Source organism: Egretta garzetta, unplaced genomic scaffold, assembly GCF_000687185.1.
Source record: "Egretta garzetta isolate BGI_Z169 unplaced genomic scaffold, ASM68718v1 scaffold465, whole genome shotgun sequence".
Lineage (NCBI taxonomy): Eukaryota > Metazoa > Chordata > Aves > Pelecaniformes > Ardeidae > Egretta > Egretta garzetta.
In genome coordinates this window covers 1,403,816-1,423,485 of record NW_009259680.1, presented here as the reverse complement: position 1 = coordinate 1,423,485, position 19,670 = coordinate 1,403,816, and the positions used below count along the sequence as shown (strand labels likewise).

The 19,670-nt window shown below is 40.5% G+C and overlaps 2 protein-coding genes across 2 annotated transcripts; one reads left to right on the top strand and one right to left on the bottom strand.

Annotated features, from left to right (window-relative positions):
- Nucleotides 1–11: 11 nt before the first annotated feature.
- On the top strand, nucleotides 12–9,651 carry CCDC181 (coiled-coil domain containing 181). Its single transcript, XM_009638533.2, has 6 exons — nucleotides 12–91; nucleotides 3,868–4,028; nucleotides 4,564–5,517; nucleotides 7,881–8,027; nucleotides 8,655–8,809; nucleotides 9,423–9,651. The coding sequence occupies exons 2-6, from the start codon at nucleotides 3,891–3,893 to the stop codon at nucleotides 9,583–9,585; spliced, it is 1,557 nt and encodes a 518-aa protein (XP_009636828.1). The 5' UTR covers nucleotides 12–91; nucleotides 3,868–3,890; the 3' UTR covers nucleotides 9,586–9,651.
- A 2,081-nt stretch (nucleotides 9,652–11,732) lies between these two features.
- On the bottom strand, nucleotides 11,733–19,664 carry BLZF1 (basic leucine zipper nuclear factor 1). Its single transcript, XM_009638532.2, has 6 exons — nucleotides 18,106–19,664; nucleotides 16,548–16,987; nucleotides 15,666–15,865; nucleotides 13,982–14,110; nucleotides 13,179–13,398; nucleotides 11,733–12,325 (listed from the first exon to the last, which is right to left on the bottom strand). Exons 1-6 carry the CDS (start codon nucleotides 18,122–18,124, stop codon nucleotides 12,140–12,142), a joined length of 1,194 nt encoding a protein of 397 aa, XP_009636827.1. The 5' UTR covers nucleotides 18,125–19,664; the 3' UTR covers nucleotides 11,733–12,139.
- Nucleotides 19,665–19,670: the final 6 nt, after the last annotated feature.

Here is a 19,670-nt window from a genome sequence, read left to right as displayed (position 1 = left end):
CGTTGGGCGTAGCAGCGGGGGTGCTGCTGGCCCCCCCCGCCGGTCTGGGCGTTCGCCGCCGTCACAGCGTTGGGCTCCGGTTTATGAATCTGTACGTATGTATATTTTGGTACGAAGGGGCAAAATAACAAAAGGCCATCGCTGTATCCCTCTTTTCGTTGTAACTGTGCCTAGCCTAGCCTGTGCCTGAATGTAACCCCGCAATGGTGTTACTAAGCTTTGCAGAACAATTCAGTCACAGCGTATGCCCCCACCCCAATTAGAATAGCAGCAGGTGAAAATGAAGACTTGGGATGTTTTGAATATTTTTGGTCCCTATAAAGCTGAAGCACGTTAATCTTTACTTCATACATTCTCCTAACAGAATAGGAGCTGATTCAGGATTTTCGGAAACAAGGTCATTAAACTGAAATTATCTCTTCAGCCACAATTGCTCTATGTTACAACAGAAGAGGCTGATTTTTTTATGCTGCTCCTCTTTATTATACGTATCCTAAATAAATAGAATAGTTTTCAGTATTTGTGTTGAGTGTCACAGACTGAAATGAACGTGTTTTCTTAAAGGCACAATTCAGCTTTGTAGCTTTTGTGTCCACTTATCATAACAAAGAAGAGAAATAGTTCTTTTGTGCTGAGTAGGTACTAGAGCAAAGTAACCTCCACTAAGAACCCAGGTGCATGTCACCACCCAAATCAAGGGTATTTGTGAAGGAGGGGGCATTTCCAAGCAAAAAGGATTACATGTCTTATGAGAAGAGGTGCAGGACAAACATGATGGATATGGACATGGTGTGGAAAGCCAAGGCTGAACAAGTTTGAAAATTTAAACTCTGAGAAACCCAGAGTGATTCTTATGGCAAGTGATGGCTAAAAAGAAGTGAATGAGGAGGGGAAAAAAAAAAAAAAGCCTGATTTTCTTGAACAAAATACGGATCAAACAAAAAGAAAAACTCTGATAAAGTTTATATACAAACAAGTTTGCAATGAAAGTGTTCAGCTTTATTACCATTCTTTTCTCTTAAACAAATCTTGCCTAAATTTTGAGCTCTAAACACAGAGTTTTAAGAAGTGGAGCTGGTATTCATGTGAGAATAACTGAGAACTGTGAGATGGTCATCAGAATTTAAATCAAAAGCTTGAGGAAATTAAGCAGCATCTGCTGGATGGAAGGGTTTTTACGAAATGCATGACAAAGTACTTAGACAGATTGGGAAGTCCAGGTGCAACCCTTCTTGTCTGGAAGGGCAGGATGGTCAGGCAGCAAGAACTGTCGTGCTGTTCCAGGGCCATCCAGGGTCAGAGCCAACTCTTACATCTGTATTATGTTGCTGTATGCTAATGCTTGTATCAGGATCTTTTAGTATGTTGTAAATGGCACAGATTTGTCCTACTGGAGAGATGCTTAGAAGCAGCACCTTCCAGCCTACAGCAGATGGTACAAAGAGAATAGGAACTTTTGAATAATCAACATTTCCTTCTTTTATGCTGCTTTTGCAAACAGTAATAAACAAATTAGGGAAGGAATGATGAGAGGCTAAAGCTGTAAAAAGAGCAGAATCAGCTGTCTAGGCTGATGTGTGTTTCCATGTGCCTTTAACCCTTTTGTACCTTTAGATGGAAACAGATGCCTTCAGCTGAGTGAGCTGAGCCGAGGGGTGGCAGGCAGCCAGCCTGCACCCCCAAGCACTGGCATTTAAGCAGTCCTTCACCAGCTATTGGCACCCCTGTGCTATGCGCTCCAAAGATTGTTTAAAAGATTCAACCCTTGTAGTGGCTCATCTTCCATTTTGTCATGAATACGACTATATCCAGCCTGACTAACTGGTTACTGAGTAATTCCCATTGTCGTCCTCCTCAGAAATTCAAATCAGAACTAAATCCTTTTCCCAGGAGTCTCAATTGTTGTCTGTGTGACTTTCTTTACCCCTGATACTAGTGGAAGTGATATGATTTGAAAACTAGCTGCTTGTAAATGTTCAGTCACTCTAGCAGAAGGGTCCTGTCAAGACTCCAATGAATGTCTTCTTATTTTAATATGTCATTATAGGAAGCTTTTTGATAATTTGATCTACTGTAAGCTGTGGCATGGATCTTCTAGGACTTGTGCATCCCACATCTTTGCAACATAAGTTTAAATCATCTTTAGTGCTAACATACGGCACATACAGGACAACCAGGTGATGGGGCCCAGTCAGCATGGGTTTATGAAAGGCAGGTCCTGCTTGACCAACCTGATCTCCTTCTATGATAAGGCAACCTGCCTGGTGGATGGGGGAAAGGCAGCGGATGTTGTCTACCTGGACTTTAGTAAAGCCTTTGACACTGTTGCCCACAGCATTCTTCTGGAGAAACTGGCTGCTCGTGGCTTGGGTGGGCGTACTCTTTGCTGGGTAAAAAAACTGGCTGGATGGCCGGGCCCAAAGAGTTCTGGTGAATGGAGTTAAATCCAGTTGGCAGCTGGTCACAAATGGTGTTCCCCAGGGCTCAGTATTGGGACTAATTCTGTTTAATATCTTTAGCGCTGATCTGGATGAGGGGATCGAGTGCACCCTCAGTAAATCTGCAGATGACACCTAGTTGGGCATGAGTGTTGATCTGCTCAAAGGGAGGAGGGCTCTGCAGAGGGACCTGGACAGGCTGGATCAATGGGCCGAGGCCAGCTGTATGAGGTTCAACAAGGCCAAGTGCCGGGTCCTGCACTTGGGTGAAAACAACCCCGTGCAACACCACAGGCTTGGGGAAGAGTGGCTGGGAAGCTGCCTGGCAGAAAAGGACTTGGGGGTGCTGGCTGACAGCCGGCTGAATATGAGCCAGCAGCGTGCGCAGATGGCCAAGAGGGCCAATAGCATCTTGGCTTGTATCAGGAATAGTGTGGCCAGCAGGAGTAGGGAAGTCATCCTTCCCCTGTACTTGGCATTGGTGAGGCCGCGCCTCGAATACTGAGTTTTGGGCCCATCACTATGTTGAGGTGCTGGAGCGTGTCCAGAGAAGGGCAAGGAAGCTGGTGAGGGGTCTGGAGCACAAGTCTTACGAGAAGTGGCTGAGAGAACTGGGGTTGTTTAGTTTGGAGAAAAGGAGGCTGAGGGGAGACCTTATTGCTCTCTACAGCTGCCTGAAAGGAGTCTGTAGCAAGGTGGGGGTCAGTCTCTTCTCCCAGGTAACGGGTGATAGGACAAGGGGAAATGGCCTCAGGTTGCGTCAGGAGAGGTTTAGATTGGACATTAGGAAAAATTTTTTCACTGAAAGGCTTGTCAAGCATTGGAATGGGCTGCCCAGGGAGGTGGTCGAGTCCCCATCCCTGGAGGTATTTGAAAGACGGGAAGATGTGGTGCTTAGGGATATGGCTTAGTGCTGGACTTGGCAGTTAACGGTTGGACTTGATGATCTTGGAGGTCTTTTCCAACCTAAATGATTCTATGATTCTATAAACAAGATTTCTTTAAAGGAAAGTGGGCCAGGCAGTTACAAAACAACAATGTAAAACACCTGGGAACAATGAAAGCTGGTAGCACTTCTAATAATCATAAACCAGTGTTCTCTTTGTCAAAGGATGGGACTAACACTGACACTCATTAGATCATGAGTTCTAATCTTGACTCTGTCGGAGACTCCCTACAAGACATTGAGTAAGTCACCTTGGTTTGCTTTGACTCAAGTCTTCCCCTGGTAGTTGGAGCTGGAAATGCCCAAACCATTCATGTTTATAAGCCATTAGTGACCCTTAGTTCTGAGGTGCTGTGGCGCTGTGTAAAGTGGTTGTACTGATACTGCTCACAAGCTTGATGTGGGTGACATAAGAGATATCAGTGTTCTATATTTGTTTGTCACTAGAGTTTTAAACCAATTTTTTTACTCTCCTCTTTATAGTATTGCTCTAACACATCACCAAAATGAGTGAAAAGGAAGACCAAGGAGATCCAGCAGATATGGGTGATTTATCAGAAAGTGGAGAATATGAGGATGACTTTGAAAAAGACCTTGAATGGCTAATTAATGAAGAAGAAGAAGAAAACCTTGGTGAAAGAGAGGTATTTGTTAAATTAAATACTATTTGCCTTACTTAGAAGACAAAAGTGAGTAATATTTGGAATCATAAGCACAAAATTCAATATGGTTTAAAATGTGTAGCTATATTTACTGAATTTTGACAAGGAAGGTTATTTGGAATTATAGTGAAAAATAATTCAGTGAACTGGTTAGTTTGGCTATAATTGCCTTAAAACAGAACATTCAGTGTTCATTGAAAATACTGTGTTTGTTTCAAAAGTACTTCAGGGTTCCTTGAAGTGTTTGTGCAACGCGCGTTGTTCTGTTTTTATGCTGTCGCTAATCGCTTTACTGTGCAAGCCATGGTTAGTTAAATTTTGTGCAGATGTGAACATGGAGAAACCACAAGAGCGTTGTTAGTGCCAAGAAAAGCTATTAGTTAGGACACGCACTACTGGACAGCCTGGTTTAGAATTACAGTAGTTAGTACTGCTCTTCTCTCTCACTATTTCTTTTCTCTTTCTTTGATACTGTTCTTTGTTGGGAGAATAGACTAGTTTATTTTAATTTTTTTAGAATCCTGAAAAAAATGAAGAGGATATTGAAGCACAAATTGTTAAAGTTGCAGACAAGTTTGAGGAAGACAACGAGGAAATGGAAGAAAATCCAGATCAGCTTTCAGAGACAGATGTAGATGTGAAAGCGAGACCCTCCAATGAAGAGAGTTTGGAATCTCAGTCTGATACTAAACAGGGGGACCGTGCATCTGATACTGATAGTGAAAGCTCTGTCCAGGAGTCCAAGCTGGAAAACCAGCAGGACCTGGATGAGGAAGAGGATGAAGAAATAAAGCGTTACATCTTGGAAAAGATTGAAGAAGCCAACAAACTGCTGGAGGATCAGGCTCCTGTGGATCAGAACAGAGAACGGAAATTAAAATTTAAGGATAAGTTAGTGGATCTTGAAGTTCCTCCTCTAGAAGATGCTGAAGTTTGTAAAGCTGATTTTGCAAGAGGAGATGATGTTTCAAATAGGCTATCTCAGTTGCGTATTTCTAATGAAATGGGACAGGAAGGCAAGGATGAGGAAAAGAAGGATAGTAAAATCCTAGTGGAAAAAGATGGGAAGTTTGAACTCTTAAGTTTACGTGACATTGAAAGCCAGGGCTTTTTGCCCCCTATAAGTGTTTCTTTTACTGATATTGAAACTCAACATATGTCTCCAAAATCTTCACACTACGGTCCTTTTGGCACTGCCTCTGGAACAAAGGAAGCGCCTCCAGTAAGACCAGGAGCATGTTCTTTTTCTCCTGGTGGGGAAGAGTGTGTGTATTTCCCCAAGCCTCCATCTAATCCTAAGCGTCGTCCAAATTCTGCTATCAGTGCTGCAAGAGGCCTGGGAAGACGGAAGACTCCGCAGAGAGCGCAGTCTGCAAATGTGCCCGTGAGAAGCTCCACTTACTGTCTTTCTCCCAGACAAAAAGAATTGCGGAAGCAGTTAGAACAAAGGAAAGAAAAACTGAGGAAAGAGGTAAAGATGTAGAGGCAACAAGTAGATCACAGTGACCATCCTGTTCCTCTGCTTCACAGAGACCACATATGCCAGCCATTTACTCCATTTTTCTAGGATTAAAGAGGCAGCAATAATGATAATAATAATTATTCTCTGGAGTTTGTACAGAATCTCTCAAAACTCCTTACCTTAAAAGAAAAAAACAGAGTGGCATAGGATTGTGCCTTGCTTACAGGAGAAATCCAGTATTTATTTAATATATCCTTCATAAATAGGTCATCTTCTGCTGTATTGTACTTACTGCTTTGCTTATTGACTTTCTTTCTTACCTAGGTTCCATTACAGGCCCACTGTTCACTGGAACGTAGCACATGGTATCGCATCTCCACAGATTACACTGCAATGCAGAAAGTTAACATTAACCACAGTAATACAGGTGCACATTTGGGTGCTCATGAAATATGTAATAGGCAATTATCATCTGGAAGAGTGTTCAGTCGTAAAATAAGATTTACACAGGACAATGACTGTGAGAACTATGAACAAAGCAGGGTGTGTTTAACATGTATGGAAGATACAGTTGAGTTCAAAAGTGACATGCCTTGTTGCTTACATAAGATGGGTGCAGGTGAAGTCATGTCGACGGATAATGTAACCAGATACTTTTTTCCTGTAAAGGTTTTGCATGGGTGAGCGTTTTTAAGTTTTCTCAATGAATTTGTTGCAAAGTAGGTTTTTTCCCTCCTTTCTCTGTTAATTGATACTACTTTTCCTTCTTATTTGGTTTTGCCTGGGCACTACATGGAGGACAAAAAGAAAATGTTCCCAGTACTGAGGTTATTCTTCTTGCATCTATAAAGGGCAGTAATTTAAAAGAAAAAAAATCTATTATAGAATATAAAATCAGTGTATGTATTACTAGGAAAAACCCCCTTTTAATCCTCTCTCAGCTCCTTATTCAGGAAAAAAAAATAATAGGGAGTCAGCCTCTGACAGCTGTAACAGGAACTTAAGCAATCTTTACCAAAGACTGTTAAAACATCAGTGTTTTTCTTCGCTTTGCATTGTGATGGTACAGTTACAAAAAGGTAACTTACTGTGTATGTTGCTCTATAAAAAGAGCCTGAAACATCTACCATTTTTCTGTGTCATGATGTTCTAAGTAAGCTGGCTAAGTAGCTTCAAAGGTTGCTTTCTATCTGTGGAAATAGGTCTAGCCTGCTTTATTTGAAAAGCTTGCTGAGGCTTAGCTCAGTAACGAGGGGTACGAAAAGCAAAGAAAGACTTACCGATGCATTTTCTTTGTACACACAAGACACCATAGGCTGCGTATTTAAAGTAAAAGGTAGTGCAGTGGAGGTAAGGAAGGTTGTTTTCCTAACAGCGTGTGCTAAATCTCTTCCTCTGTTGGCTGACTTATGAGAAGGTAAGAATGTATTACCTTACTTCTTCATTCTTGAACGGAGTTCTTCCATTCTGTGATGGATCTCACAGGCATGAAACATTTCTTGACATTACTGGAATCCATCTGCTTCATTTTGGTGGGGTTTCTTTCATTTCAGTAAATTACGAATTGTAAATTTGGAGGATAGTCTGGAAGTTGTGTGTAGGTGCGAGAAACATCACCTATTCGCAAGAAGAATAGATTTCTCCCAGTGTTGAATTGAGTGGGGAGTGTAGCTTTTGTGTCATAGAGAATCAAAACCTGGTAAAAGGTCCTCATCGGCTTTCTGAAGTGTTGTTTGTAAACCTTTCTCCTCTTTGTAGATACTTGTCATTAGCTAAAATGCAATTAATAATTACAAAAACTTTTCTCAATTTTGTAAAAATTAGTTCATTTCGCAAACTTGAAAAAGTGTTAAGCTATTAATACTCGTTAAGTAAATACATTACAACTTCATGTCCAGAAAAAAATCCTTATTTGTAAGGCAGTGCCTGCAGTCCATAGGTAGTTACATATCCTTTAGGGTTTAGTGGTCCATCAAGCCTGAGAGTTTTATTCATTTTTAAAATGCATCAGTTTAAACTGATATTAAGCCAATCAATCAGAGCTATTAGGCAGGCTTAATTTTAAAAGTCTTGACCTGTTGCTACTTGTCTGTGCATTGAGATGTGTCACGGAAATGGAGGTGATCATAGAAAGGGTTAGACTGAAAGTATCTGAATGTAACATGAACTGCAGAAGTGCTCAAACTCATTGCTTCCTAAAAGTAGTATCAGCTATGATGCTGTCCTTGAGTACTCCCGTTTCATCAGTATTTTTGTGTCTCTCTCATATAACTCAAATGGCTTATTTATTGTCTATTGTGGCAATGAAGGCCTTTGCCGATTAAGATGATTCTCTTAAAAACTAAGCTTATTCACTCTTCATTCCTTTCAAGGAAGAAGAAAGGAAAAGGGAACAAGAAGAACAGAAGAGAAGAGAGAATGAGATGGTTTTTAAAGCTTGGTTACAGAAGAAGAAGGAACAAGTGCAAGAAGAAAAGCGAATTCGTCGTGCAAAGGAGCTAGAAGACATGAACAGCAAAGTAAGATCTCCCTAACTTAAGACTGGGATATCTAGTGCGCTGGTTAGATAGGAAAACCAAATTCTAAGCCTGTGTTGTTAGCTAAGCATATGAAAATTTACAGTGACAGGAAATGTTTTTGTTGCGTTGCTTTCAGTGAAGAGCTAGATTGACTTGCATGTTTAAGATTGTTCTGCTTGGCAGGGTGGCCTGCGTCGTAGAAGCTGCGTATATGAACTTAACAGCTATAAAACCACAGGAGATACAGTAATGCTTCTTTTTTATCAGGGGAATGACTTGATTGACTGCTGCAGTGAACAAGCAGCCAGAAAAACCATCAGAACTTGCTGGCAAACAGTTAATGCACGTGGCTTGACCAAAACCTGAAGGTTCAGATGCTCTGTTCTGAAGTTCCTCTGCCTTGCAGCGATGGGCTTGAAAAGCTAAATTCAGTATTTTTTGAAACATGCCACTTTGAATGCTTGCTCATGCTTATATTCCATGCCAGATTAGCATATGCTCTAGTTTGCTTACAAAGTACGTTTCGTGGAAGGGAGATGCCAGCAGAGTTCAAAAAATTATAACGTGATAAATATAAAGGTCATTTACTGATAAGCCTTGTGTATGTATGTCTTTTTTTAAAAATAGGACAGGAACAGGAATCCAGAAGAAGCCTTCAAGTTATGGCTTAAAAAGAAGCACCAAGAACACATGAAAGAAAAACAGATAGAAATTTTGAGACGCCAAGCTGAGGGAATTGCCTTTTTTCCAAGAACAGAGGAATGCAACAGAGCCTTTAAAGAGTGAGTGGGGTCATTCCTAGGGAATCATATTTGAAAATTTTTTAGTCTGCCCACTTAAAACTGTACTTATTTTATGGTACATCTTTACTGCTGAAGTCCTTATTGGTTTTGGTTTTTTTTTTGGGTTTTTTTTTTTTTTTTGCATGAATATGCCCTCATAAACTTATACCCTAGTAGAAATACATCAATTCCTTGTTCACTGTTGTGAAATTACTTGTTGGAACCTGAGCTAAGATAGTGAATTGCTTCTGCTGAAAAAGGGAGATCCTTCTCCCCTACCCCTTTTTGCCTGTTCTGGAGCAGGCTTGTGTTGATTCAGTTCATGAAACAAGCAGAAAGTTAATCCAATAAAATGGATTCAGCTTGAGTCCATGAGTTGAATCGGCTCAACAAAAGAGGGGAGGTAAAGGTGGGTGCAGACGCAGGAGAATTGGGATGGAAAGCTTCCTGTGCTTAGGAGTGGCAGGATTTTAGACTGGCTCAGCCATGACACCTGACCTTATCCTACAGGACAAGGTGACTATTTAAACAGGGGCAAGTCTCCTTTGAATGGATGACATAAAACTTACACCTGCAACTGTCAGTACTTCTAGTCCTGTTTCTCTCTCCACAGATGGCTAAAAAGAAAGAGAGAAGAAAAACGAGCAGAAGAACTAGCTGCTAAAGAGAGAGCCAGGCAACTTAGATTAGAAGCCAGAAGAGCGAAACAGATGCAGAACATCCACTGCGTTAGTTCAGAGCCTAAATCCTTTCGCTTCACAGACCATTACAGTTGAAAGTTTGATATAACCACAGGGTTCTTGGTGGAAGCCCTCTTAATTTTTATGGCTTGAGCTTTTGCTCTTTACGGCTACTGTTTGTGGTGTTTTTAAAGCTTTCAAGCAAGTTTAACAATTCACTGACAATGATTTTACTATCTATTTATTTGTAATTTTGTTGAAAAGCCTGCTTTTATGTGTGACTCAGGGATCTTCTTGGTTTGACCAAATCTAAATGAGAGAGAGATCTGTATGCGAGGGTGGCAAATACACATTCCTGTCTTCAAAAGGCACTTTATACTCAACTCTACCATGAATTCCTGGATGCAGGCTATTATGATGTGAAATGTTGAATTTTTGCTGGATTAGTATTGCTGTTTGCTGCTGCTTGTGGTGAAGACTGTACAAGGTGTTCTGTTGTTGGAAAATGCTGTTTCTTCTACCACTTTCTGCTGATCAGCTGTTCATTCTGGCTAGACCAGAGGACTTGTATTTTAGTCCAGGGAAAGTGGGCATTGAAGGCTAAAGTGTATGTGAATGTGCAACAGTTTCTGAAACTTATTAGTGAGTCACATTCAGTAGTTTTCTATTCCATGAAATTGAAAGGTGGTGTGAATTATGACCTTTACCAATATCAGGGAAGCTGGATTCCTTGTATACATGTCCATGTTTGCTAAATTAATTGTAATAAACTAAATCACCTTACCCAGCTAAATGGTGAACTCTTGTCAGAGAATATGCTGAGGTCACTCATGGAATCATAAAGTTAGTGGAAGATGAGGAGCACACTGTCCAGCTGTGTGTCCAACAGATTTCAGGATCTGGGACTGTTCTTCTATCTTTCCATATTCAAAGTGTTTTCTGGAAGAACTGTAGCAGAAGGAAGTGTAGCGGAGGCAAAGCAAACTTGCTGTTACTATTTTTCTCCTGCTATGTTGGAGACAGTTATAGGCATACGGAGAGTACTGGTGTTTGACCAGAGGGTGCTGTGTTGCAGCTTTTACCAGCCTAGATAAAGGGCATGGATGTGGAATGAAAGTTTCACATGCTCATGAGAAACATGAGTAACAGGCACCTTCCTCCTTCCCCTGACACCAAGGGCAAGAAGTGCTTCTTGTGTCTAGCAAGCACATGCGGGAGGGTGGGGAAGGTTTGCAAAGGTTCACGCTATCTCCCTAGTTGTAGTAAGCAACAAAAGTGCTTTTTGGGTTCATTACCTCAGACTGGTAGAGTGAAGAGCTTTACAGTTCAATGTCATGTGGTTCCTTTTACGCTGCAGAGAAAGCAAGGTCAGAAATACAGCTATATTAAATCCAAAATTGCAGCTTGAAAGCAAGCAAAGAAAGTTTATTGTAGCTTTCTTCATGCAAACCAAAGCACGGCCAGCTAACAGCAAGAACTTATAATATACATATTTTGATCATGGTATAAGATTCAAAGGAAAACTGGGTAAAAGCAACCATTTCAGAAACCCTTTCCCCAAACTAGACAGCTACATATGACAAATTTGGGAGTGAAACTAAGAAATTAAAATGCATATTGGCATCTTCTTACCTTTCCTCTTTACATTGCAACTTAAATAGGCTTCTTTGGATTTAGCAGATTATCTGCGAAAAGTTCTCTTTGAACCTACATCAAGATTATAAAACCATACAAGTAAAAAAATATATTTTTTTACCAGTACCTGTGCAAACGTAGTGCTTATCTTTAGCTTCCCAGAACACCCAGGAAGACCTTGGGCAAAGACTGAGTTCTAATGCAAGGTCAGGTTTCAACACTGTGTACTAACGGAGGTATTACCAGTCTGTCTTTGCTGAGGATCAGCTATGCAACAGCTTCACTCTAGAAGCTGAAATAGCTGGAAAAGCCATTATTTTAGCTTTATGGAAACACAAGAATAATCTCACCCCGTGCAGTTTTCCAGAATCCATTTAAAACCAGTTACTATTTATATACTATAGCTATAGAGTTCATGCAAGTTCTTTCCCCTTCTTGCCAGGAGGGCTGTAACACTGCATATGCTCTTATTTTCAGAATTTAGAGCTAGGAAGAATCATTGCACATGTTCCTTTTTATTACTAAATTTAGAAGGCTGAACATCATAGACTTGGGGACAGTTCATCAATTAAAAAAAACCCATTGAGCTGACCATTTTCCATTGCTGCTTTTTTTTTTTCTTTAAAACATAACCTATCAGCACTTCATTAACTTTGGTATAGTTACACTTTTGTCTCCCTCTAAAGAGAAATTAATTGAAATTTGCTAATAAGACTGTAAACCTTAAATAGTCAAGGGCATCTCTGTGCACTACAAACTGGACCAGCACAATATTTTTGGTCTTGCCTTTGTAGAAGAAAATAAGTAGCTTTACAGACTGAAAAGTAGAAGTATCCCCGAGGGTCAGGAAATCCTGTCAGTCCCTAACTTCAGGAGGTAGAGAAGCAGAAACTGCGTAATTTCCAATGTTAAACCCACCCATTACAGAAAGAAATAGGGAAAAGGGAAGCCTGCTGAACATCAACTAGTGCATTTCTTCAGAAAGGGTGCATGTGCAGTCACACTGGCTGTCTTTTTACAGGGCTATCAGCTCTCCTTGACAGTGATTGCAGCAATTGAAAGTTACATCTTCATATCTTGTATATGGGTGAAACCTTCCAATATTCTTCTTTGTGGAAAGGAAGGAGGGTGGAGAAGTCTCAGAAAAAGAAACTTCTGTTGTTGTTTCTGTACGTGCAGCTGGATCCAGTACACGTAGCACCTAAGGATGGAAAAATTGAGACTGAAAATGATATAAGTGTGATGGATTTTATCCTTCTCTAGCAGCCAGTAAGGATTTCTGCTCAAAAGCAATTTTTCAATTTTTTTCGAAGTTGAAAACTAAATATCCATCTGCCCTCAATATAAAGACACTAAGTACTGTTTATAAACTAGCAACATCCATCAGAAATCCAAGGTAAGATTTTATTGAGAACAAAAAAATTTTTAACTTTAGCAGAGTTGAGCAAAACCAGGCAAGAACAACACAGATCACGAGGCACTGCAAGGCTCCTGCTGCTCAGCTGTTACTCAATTGCTTCCAGACTGAACCGTTAACTTTAGTTCACTACTGAAACATCACGCTTCCTGCAGCAGAACCTTATCTTGGAAGACAATCTCATAGCTTCTCTCTGTGTTTCCACCCACTTTTAACAGAACTGATTTTTAGGGCAACTACTGCTGAAGTGTTATGACTTATTCCTACCTGAACTAGGTTTCTTCTCCCACTCAGTTTTTAAACTCAACTAAGTATTTTCAGTTGGCTTCCTCCTGACACACTAACTCTAAACATATTTTGACCCCGTTATTTGTGGTGATAGGGACAGGGAAGGAAACAGTATGCATCATCATATTAATTATGTTATTCTGCTTATTCTTCCAAGCTTGTTGTTGTTGTTGTTCGGGGGGGTGGGGTGTTGTCTTTTTTTTTTAATGAGGGAAACTGCTCTATTCAGCATGTTTCCTCTGCGTATATTTTTTTTAAAAAGGAAAGATATAAAGTAGTTAACATAAAGCAAGACATTTCTTTCTGGAAATAAGACTGTGCTGACAGATTGAGACATAAGAGTTCTTACCATTTCAGCCATTTTCTCAGCAGGGGTACTGCAAAACTCCACAGCTGCTGAAGTCTTTTTTGGACTGTTAGTGCCAACATTTCCAAGGAGATGCGAGCTTACAGCTTTGGCTAGCTTACAATTCACAGCTGCTAGCTCTGTTGTAGAGTAAGGTTGGGCACTGGGATAGTATGTCTGTTGTCTCCCCCACTGAAGAGAAACCATCAGCTCCTCCAGCAGCCTGTGCAGAAAGGAAAAAAGCACTGTGGTTTTTGTACCACATACTATCAGCACACAGCATACTTCAGGGGAATCATCTCTTCCGAAGACTTACTGCACAAGCCGAATGTTAACCAAAAAGGAAGTTTAAGTGTTTAAAAACAAGGAGACAAACAGGCTATTCTCCAAGGCAAGGCCTCACCAGCACAGTATTTTAGTACTGGTAAAACTTATTTTACATCTGGCAGGATAAGCATTAAAAAGCCAATGCAGGTAGAAGAACCTGTTTTAGGAGGAGATAGAAGAGACTTGAAGTCAAGACAGTAAGTGATTAAATAAAGTCTGAGGATATGAGGGACATCAGTTCCACAGTATGTGACCCCTAATACCTCACCATCTCCAGGGAACAATGATGAAAGAATTAATGCTACTTTGGCTTTTTCAGCTCCGAGACTGAAAAGTCACCATACTATCCACCAGCATAATTGATTTCTGTGGAATATCACTGGAATAGGGGAAAGTTACTCGATTCTTCTCTGGCCTAGAATAAACTGGCAGAAAGGGAAAGTTTGCACAGAGGTAGTCTGGATTAGAAAAAATCATACTTCTGTGTATCAATCATCTCTTGACGGAACTGATCGCGTTCATTCAGCAAGTCCTGGATTGCACTTTGTGCATCCCTGGTTTGACGCTGAAGAATTGATCTGGTATTGGTTAGCTCATCAGCCATAACCCTGCAAAAGAAATCTCCAATCAGCAGTGTGAGCAAGCAGTTTGAAAGTCACCTTTACTCTACTACAGACCATAATTTGTCAGCTCAAACTAAGTATTGAGCTGCTGTTCTCACCCTCCTCCCCCATGCAGGGCCTGTATCAACTTTATTACAAAGGATGTCATCTATTAAGAGCAAGTTCTGTTCAACTACAGTCAACACAAGTGCAAGATTATGTTTTGACTCGCTGAGTTTAAACAACCTTATGTCACTTAATACAAATTTAGTAACGAACATTTTAAAACACCTTGACTACGTGAACATGGTGGACAAGCATCCTGACAGACAAAGCTAAATACATTTTGTTTTACTAACACAGTTCTCACAAGTGTGCTGTAATCATGTCTTTCCGTACTCGTCTCTGAAGATGACAGCTATGGCTACAGCCTGCATTCATTCACCTCTCTGCCTTTCTCAGGGGCAATAACTAGGCGTTATGTGCCAGATACAAGCATTTAAGAGCTACAAGTGAGACAACTGTTATCATATTTTGCTATGCCATGAGACTTGGCACGGAGCCCTCAAGCAGGTATTTCAAATGCCTGCGATACTGGAAATTCAAAAACTGGAATGATATTTAAACAACCAGTTAGAAATCCAAGATCTCAGTGAGCCAGAATGTTATAATATCGAAGGGTGTTACTCTAAGCACATCACCACACTGTCATTCCTAGAAGGGACTTGAATCCCTGATCTCAGAACTCCTATTAATGCTAAGGAAGCCAGTTAAATTAGGACATTAACACTTGCCTAGCTCAGACTATTACAAGTATTGACATTCACTTAATATGCTGAAACTTCTTAACACCAGCAAATTAGAGGGAGGACATTGTATTCTATTACCATTTCCTTCAGGCAGTAAGGCCTTTTTGTAATACGCATTAAGAACCGTAATTAAAATCTAGTTAGTTATATCCAATAGCAGTAAAAGACTAAAAATCCTAGAACACTATTTATATATCTGGTAAGACAACTACACTTAAATTAGAAGTCTAACTTATTGTCAAATGAGATCTGACATTCAGACCAGCCTAAGATTTGCTCCTGACTTCTGCTACCCATTATTTTATGGTTACACAAATAACAGTAGGGTTAACCAAATCAACTTTTTCACACATTGATGATTGCAACCTACTTGGGGGGTGAGGTTGAAAAAACAAGCTAATTACCTTTAAGCTGAGTCAAGACAGCTGTCCTGGAAGACATTTTTAAACCTTAACCTGCACACACATCTATCAGAAATAAGAACTCCTCTTGCTGTGTTGACCAGAACTGTAGTTCAGATTTTAAGAGGTTCAGGATCCACTGTATTACCTTTGAAAAGCAGAACTATTCAGGTTTACAAGGAGCTTACTGTGTACCTTTTCTGTATACTCAAACCTCACAGTAGGAGTTACTAAAGCTGTTGTGGTTAAGTCATCAGCATATTTAGGCACATTCCCAGGCATTGCAATGGGCGTGTGTAATAAAAAGACTGAAGGAGAATGCTGTTACAACAGTTCTGTAAGAGGGAATACCTGCTTGCTAGGAATTTGCTTCGCCACACATCACATTGTATAGACATGCGCTCTAACTGTTCAGACAACTGAGACATATTCCGGCCCAGGACTTCATTTTCTAGGATCAGCTGATTTTTCTCACGAGCCATCCGTTCAAAGTGATACTCCAGATCGTCCCCAACAGAAGCAACGAGTAACTTCTTCAGCTCCCGATTCACCTAGAATTAGATGAGACTGTCTTGTAATTACCAATATAGAACAAACCACTGCCTGCTTCCAGAATGCAGCACAAGTTAGGCGATTTATTGTTAGGTATTTGCAGTTTCTCTTTCCAGAATGGGACAAATCCAATGCAGAGGATATTAAGCCTCACAATCCACTCCAGTGAGCATACGCATTTGAGACTAATGCATGTTTAACACATTCTTGCTTAAATTCTAACAGAGGCCAGAGAGGAAGAACGAAAGCCTGCTACAAAAACCAAAGAAAGTTTCAGTAGTATTCGAATCTTGAATCGGTAAGATAACAAAGGATCAGGCAAGATATCCACAGATTATATTATGTAGAAAGTTATAGTCACCACTTCTCTGGCATAACATTTTTCACTTAGCAGTTGAGTTGAGGAGCAAAATCTTTCCTCCTGAAAGATCCATTTCCCTGTAGCCCTCTAATATTTTTCTCCCAGCTTCAAGCCATTGATACTTTCACCTGTTGTCAGAGAAGCAGCGCTGGATTACTCAGATGTACTTCTACTCTGTATCTTAGCTGGTAAGTTCAAAAGGGAAAACATCTGTTTCAAGGCTAGAGCGTCACAACAGTTCTCTTTGGTCACATTCACAAACTGCTTATATAAACCAAAGCAGCTCAGCTGTGCAAGGGAAAATACTGTTCACTTCTTACCTCTGTCTGTATACGCAGCTGATTAGAGAGACCTTCTTTATCCTGTAACAAGCGCTTTTCTGAATTCTTTAGCTTTTCAATTGCATTTTTCAGCTCTATCTGTTCTTTCTTGGGATCTGCAGCTCCATCGGACTGATGGAACGTGTCTCCTTTATGGCCCACTGATTTTGCTACCTTAGCATTTTTAGTTGGAACAACATGGGTGATAGCTGCTTTGGGGACTAATATACGAATAGCTTCAATTTCCACTGATTTATCAGCATGTACTTTCCCTAGCTGCAGAACTCCGGGACTCAGGGAAGGCACTGTCTTTCTGTGTGGGCTGTGGTGGATGTGATGGTTTGTAGTGTTGGCCCCAGGGACTACTTCCACCGATTCAGCTGTCTGCTCTGTTTCCATGCCATCTCCAGCTCCTCGGATGGGTGATGAGGCATCATCAACTAAAATTTAGAAACAGCGGAGGGAAAGTTTACCACCTTTGACTTTGTTATAGTCTCATTATAACACTTCACTTAATTTCTATACTTCAAAGTCACAGATTTTAACTGCACACCACATGGGTAAAATAGTTCTTTGCAGCAGCAATTATAAAGAACAAGTTTGAAAAGTCCTTACTCAAGTGTGTATTGCTCATTCATACTAATAGTACAAGACACAGACATCGATTTGAATTGTATTAATTTTAATTTCCTGCTGCCATACAAGATTAGATGCAGACATGAAAATGAGCTGGTAAGGAGAAAATTCTTGACAATATTACTCATAGGTTGTAAGCAAAATCAGGCTTTGGGAGCTGACTGAATCAGAGCAGTCTCATTTTAAGAGCAGGAATCAAATGAAAAGCAGCTATTTTCTACATAGCTACTAACACCTTAAGAAGTTTAGCAGACTTAAGTACTATCTACCATGTGTTTTAGCGAAGGTTGAAGAAAAGCCACCAAGCCACTTCAGCTTCATTTGTAATCATCAGACCCCAGTATTCCCAGCAACGCTGCATTCTGCTCCAAATTCCCCAATATGCACAATAATGTTTACTGAAACTGGGTTTATTTAAGTTAATTTTTCAGCTGAATGAAGTATTTTAGTACTTTCCTCACAATGGGCGAAGGCAAGAAAGTTTCTTAGAACACAGCTACACATACTGCTTTTTTCCTCATACTGTAAGGCAGCTAATGCGAGCCCGCATCCTCTATCCAAATAACAAATTTCAAAAATACTGTAGCAGCACATAGAATGCCCTGCTTTCAAATTTGCTGAATCAGTAGCAACAGGTTCTAAATACTAGATGAGGACCAACAAGTGTACAGATGACAGTACCAGTGACAAACTTGCCTTTCAGTACAAAGCTGGATTAGAAAACTGCATTCAGCTGACTTTTCCATCCAGGCAGCTCTGGTTTTAACTGCAATAATAAAGTCACATAACTACTTCCTAATAGCTACATAAAAGGAATAAGTTTAATTGAATAGAGCCTGGCGTACAGTGTAACTTGAGTCTTTAGAATTCAAGTTAGAGTACTTTTAATCCAACCTGCTTAGATACCATGTGAACCACCTACCTTTTTCCAGAGATGTCATTTTCTCTTTAGCAGTCAGCTCTTCCTACCTACCTAAGTCTGAGGAGGAAATGAGTAGGGGTGAAAAAAATCTTTAGCAAGGTTAACAGTGACAGTTAATCTTGGATTACCTTATTTTCTAGTACAACCTCTAAATCCCAGTTCAGTGAAAATACCCACACCAAAACAAAGGAAAAAAACCCTCAAATGATAAAAACCAACTGGAACCCAAAGAGTTAAAAGGAGAAGGCCTATAAGACTTCTGGCACTTGTTTCTTTTTTCACTAAGAGCTGGACTTGAACTCCTATCTCTTGTTCCTCATGCAGTCCCAGTTTCCATTCTTCAAATTACTCTTTCCGTTTTTCCTCCTGTTTTCAGTGAGCCTTCATCTTACACTTTAAAACTCTGCAACACCCCCAGAATACAACTGCATGACCATGCACAGATAAGCTAAGATCATCACAGAACCACAAGAAAGGGAAATCCCACACTGTGCTTAAAGCAGACCGAGAGGTGATGGGGAAACAATAGCAATTTTTTATAACTTTTTTTAACAAAGCCAATTCCCAGCCAAAGCAGGACTCAATGCCCTGAGTGGCTGCACATGCTTAGTTTAAGCCAATAGTAAAACCTGACCTCCAGTTTAGCCCAAACTGCCATCTTAGCCATTTTCTCCCTTATCCATGAGCTCTGTCAACCATTGCCTCCTTTATCTGCAGGTGCATCCACTCACAACTCCCCAGGTCACTTACCTCCCTTTTCTAGGGTCTGCCACTAACTATGTTAGTTTGAGATTGCCCTACCCTGTTGGGTTTTTCTGCTTTAGTTCTCCCTGTTATTCAAGGGAGATCTCTCAAAGCCCTTGCTTCCTTTCATTATATCACTAACTCAAAAAAACTACAACTTTTTTGACTCCCACTGCTACAGCTCTCTGCCCTGAAAAGATAATGGTAGCAGTGAACGCACTACCGCCAGCTTTCTAGATTCACGATTTGTTTTGCGAGAGGTAGGTTTATCTTTTGTGATAACTAAAAGACAAGAAAAATGACTTTCCCTCCTTGAGTTTTCTCAAGCTACAGGTACAGGAACATCTTGCTATCTGTTGCTTCTACAACTGGAATTACGTTTTTGCTCATTTAAAGCCATGAAGTACTAATCACCACTACTGTTCATTCATTTTTGATTGAGGATCTCTACTCATTTGAGAACAAGGAAGATGCAAATGTAGCTGCTCAGATAGAGGCAAGAATACATAATAATAAACTGATTATGAGCATTTGGTCTTATCTGCTTCATCTGAGACCACCTGCTGATGATCCTGCTACTTCACTGTTCACGTTATAATACTGTTCTTACTGACCTGTTACTTTCAAAGTCTCAGCATGAGCCTCTGCACAGGCAACCCCTTTTCTTACATCCCTATAGGCAAAATCCCTTCACTGGTTGCATCCTTAACCACTGCACCTCTCGGCTAACGCCATGCCCACACATGACAAACAACGCAAGGAAATCCTGTATTAACAGGGCTGAGTCACGATCCACGAAGGCCTCGGAAAATCGCCCCCGA

Coding starts and splice junctions, on each gene's coding strand:
- CCDC181 (XM_009638533.2), top strand. CDS start 3,891: ATGAGTGAAAAGGAAGACCAAGGAGATCCAGCAGATATGGGTGATTTA. Junction 4,029..4,563: donor AAAACCTTGGTGAAAGAGAG/GTATTTGTTAAA, acceptor TAATTTTTTTAG/AATCCTGAAAAAAATGAAGA. Junction 5,518..7,880: donor AAGAAAAACTGAGGAAAGAG/GTAAAGATGTAG, acceptor ATTCCTTTCAAG/GAAGAAGAAAGGAAAAGGGA.
- BLZF1 (XM_009638532.2), bottom strand. Junction 15,866..16,547: donor AGCTGCGTATACAGACAGAG/GTAAGAAGTGAA, acceptor ATCTAATTCTAG/GTGAATCGGGAGCTGAAGAA. Junction 14,111..15,665: donor AGCAAATTCCTAGCAAGCAG/GTATTCCCTCTT, acceptor TTTCTTTTGCAG/GGTTATGGCTGATGAGCTAA.